This window comes from Ursus americanus, chromosome 16 (assembly GCF_024610735.1).
Source record: "Ursus americanus isolate L20-20 chromosome 16, mUrsAme1.1.p, whole genome shotgun sequence".
NCBI classification, from domain to species: Eukaryota; Metazoa; Chordata; class Mammalia; order Carnivora; family Ursidae; genus Ursus; species Ursus americanus.
Window position 1 is genome coordinate 5,141,767 of NC_142142.1, and position 2,613 is coordinate 5,144,379.

The following is a 2,613-nucleotide window of genomic DNA, read 5'->3' on the forward strand; positions in this document are numbered from 1 at the left end:
GGTGTAGCTGGACCTTTAATACCACTTCACTATTTAAGAATACAGGTCTCTGTTTCCCGTATCTAGGACTAACTAGGACAATGGTTGTCTGGATTAGGAATTTATCTCTGTTGTAATATTTTTTTGCATATATTCACATATTATTACTAAAAATAATAATATTTAATAAATATTTATCAAACATTTAACAGAATAGATTTAGATACAGTTTCCCTAGAGTTGCCATACTGAGCTGATGATAGGGTAAGGCTCAATGTTTCACTTAGTGCAATTTTCTAGAAATAGCAACTATTTCTATATTAGCAAAAAAAAGAATAGATGAATGTTGGAGATTAAGAGTGTCATTGCTAGTTATATCAGAGCCAAGACATATAGAACATGTGGAAAAACAATGGGCTTTGACTCAGACAGTCAGAGACCCATATTGTTGATCTAAGAATCATATATCAGGTGCTTTAGTCTCACCGAATAGGGTGAATTACCTGAGAAAAGAGTAAATCAGTTGGACACTTGAGATATATGCTTAGCATTATATATATATATATATGTATATATATATATATATATATATACACATATATATACACACACACACATATATACATATATATAATATATATGTATATATATAAAATGTCTGCACAATCCAGCAATAAATGTGCCATATAAGATGATGTTCTAAATATCAGAGAGAGGTAGGTTTCCAGTGACATGTCGTTCTCTAGTTGCACCTACCAATAAAGCTGTCAGCTTACCCTAGAACTAGGCAGAGAGAATAAGCGAATGATACCACTCTGGATCTGCTTGGTTTTAATGCTATAGATAACAGGGTTCATAAAAGGGGGGAAAAGGAAGTAGATGTAGCTCATTGTGATGTGAACCACACGAGGAGCATGTTTTCCAAATCTATGAATAAATGTCAGACCAACTACAGTGACATAGAAGACCAGGATGCAGCAGATGTGAGAGACACATGTGTTAAGGGCCTTGGCTCTTTCTTCTCCAGATGCAATGCCCATGACAGTCTTGAGTATCAAAATGTAGGAGAAAACGATGGTGAGAAAGTCCAACAAGACCATTGCAAATACAACCACAACTGGATAGAGACGATTGAAGGTGATGTCAGCACAGGCTAACTTGATGACATCTTGGTGTAGACAAAAAGCATGAGAAAGTACATGGGATTGACAATAGGGAAACCAATGAAGGTGAATAATTATTGGCATAATTGACAGACCAGCCCTTATCAGTACACCCATCCCAATCTTCATTACCTTGGTGTTGGTAAGGATGGAAGTGTATCTCAAGGGGTTGCAGATGGCAATGAAACGGTCATAGGCCATGGCAAGCAAAACACCAGACTCCACGATAGAAAGAGTATGGATAAAGTAGGCCTGAGAGAAGCAGGCCTGATGGCCAATCTCTCTGCGATTCAACCATAAGACCCCCAGAACTGTGGGCATCGTGGTTAAAGTCACTCCAAGGTCTGTGGCTGCCAGCATAGCTAAGAAATAGTACATGGGCTCATGAAGACTATGATCATCCCTGATAAGAAAGAGAAGGGTGCCATTACCGAGAAGTATGGAGACGTAAACCGCCAATAATGGGATGGAGATCCAGTGGTGTGCCTTCTCCATGCCTGGGAAGCCAGTCAGCAGAAAAGGGGAAGCGGTAGTGTTGAGCCACATTGCAGGCTTCGCAAAGAGGAAAACACCCCCTTTGGGTAATGCAGCAGAAGCTCTAGTTCTGTAGAAGTCGCCCCTGAGGGTGCTACCTGTTCATTAGATGTTTACCAGTCTTGATTTCCAGTGATAGCAAGGATAATGATGCAGTCTTTCTTTCGAGAACCCTAGGTAATGGGAGAATAGAATGTATAAAGACCTTTATGTATCATTCAGGGTTATTGGACAACATACTAGTGATAAGCAAGTAGGCAGAATAGACCTGGTTGATGTACTTGTAAATTATATAATCAAGAAAATAAAGACAAAATGAAACAATACATTAGTATATCTGAGTAGGCCATAATGGTGTTGGAACTTACGGCATGTTTTTTATGGTGATCCTTATCTTGACTTGGGATATTGCGGGTGGATAGAAAGTTTCCCCAGAATGTATGAAACCTAAAAGGTCAGTGGAAAATTAGTTCCATGCAATGTTGGAAGAGCAAGCATGAACATCCAATGGCAAAACAGACAAACATATATAAAGAAACAAAAATCAATCAAACAATCGATCAATCAAATAGACTTAGTTCCTTTCAGGGAATGATTACGCCTGAATGGAAAAACTGAAGCTCTAGAGACTGGAGAGGCTACAGAAATAATCTGAGTTAGTTATATGTGCTTATCTCCAAAACACATAGACCTCAAAATCTATATGTTGTCCAGCATTATAATACTTAAGTTACTGATGTGCTGTGTCTCAAAGAATTCAAAATCTCATTATTGATACAAAAATGAGCAATTAAAAGGAGATTTTATGATAAACACTTGAGAGCACTATTTGTTAACAGCATAAATCACCTATTTAGACATACAAAAAGTGAAATTAGTTATTTAGACAAGTTCAAGGAGGTTAATTCTTAAAAGCTATGGAGTCTAGGAATGTCTG

At 37.7% G+C, this 2,613-nt stretch overlaps 1 protein-coding gene across 1 annotated transcript; it reads right to left on the bottom strand.

Annotated features, from left to right (window-relative positions):
• Positions 1-746: 746 nt before the first annotated feature.
• Positions 747-1,688, bottom strand: LOC123803732 (olfactory receptor 51B6). Its single transcript, XM_045815388.2, has one exon. The coding sequence runs from the start codon at positions 1,686-1,688 to the stop codon at positions 747-749; it is 942 nt and encodes a 313-aa protein (XP_045671344.2).
• Positions 1,689-2,613: the final 925 nt, after the last annotated feature.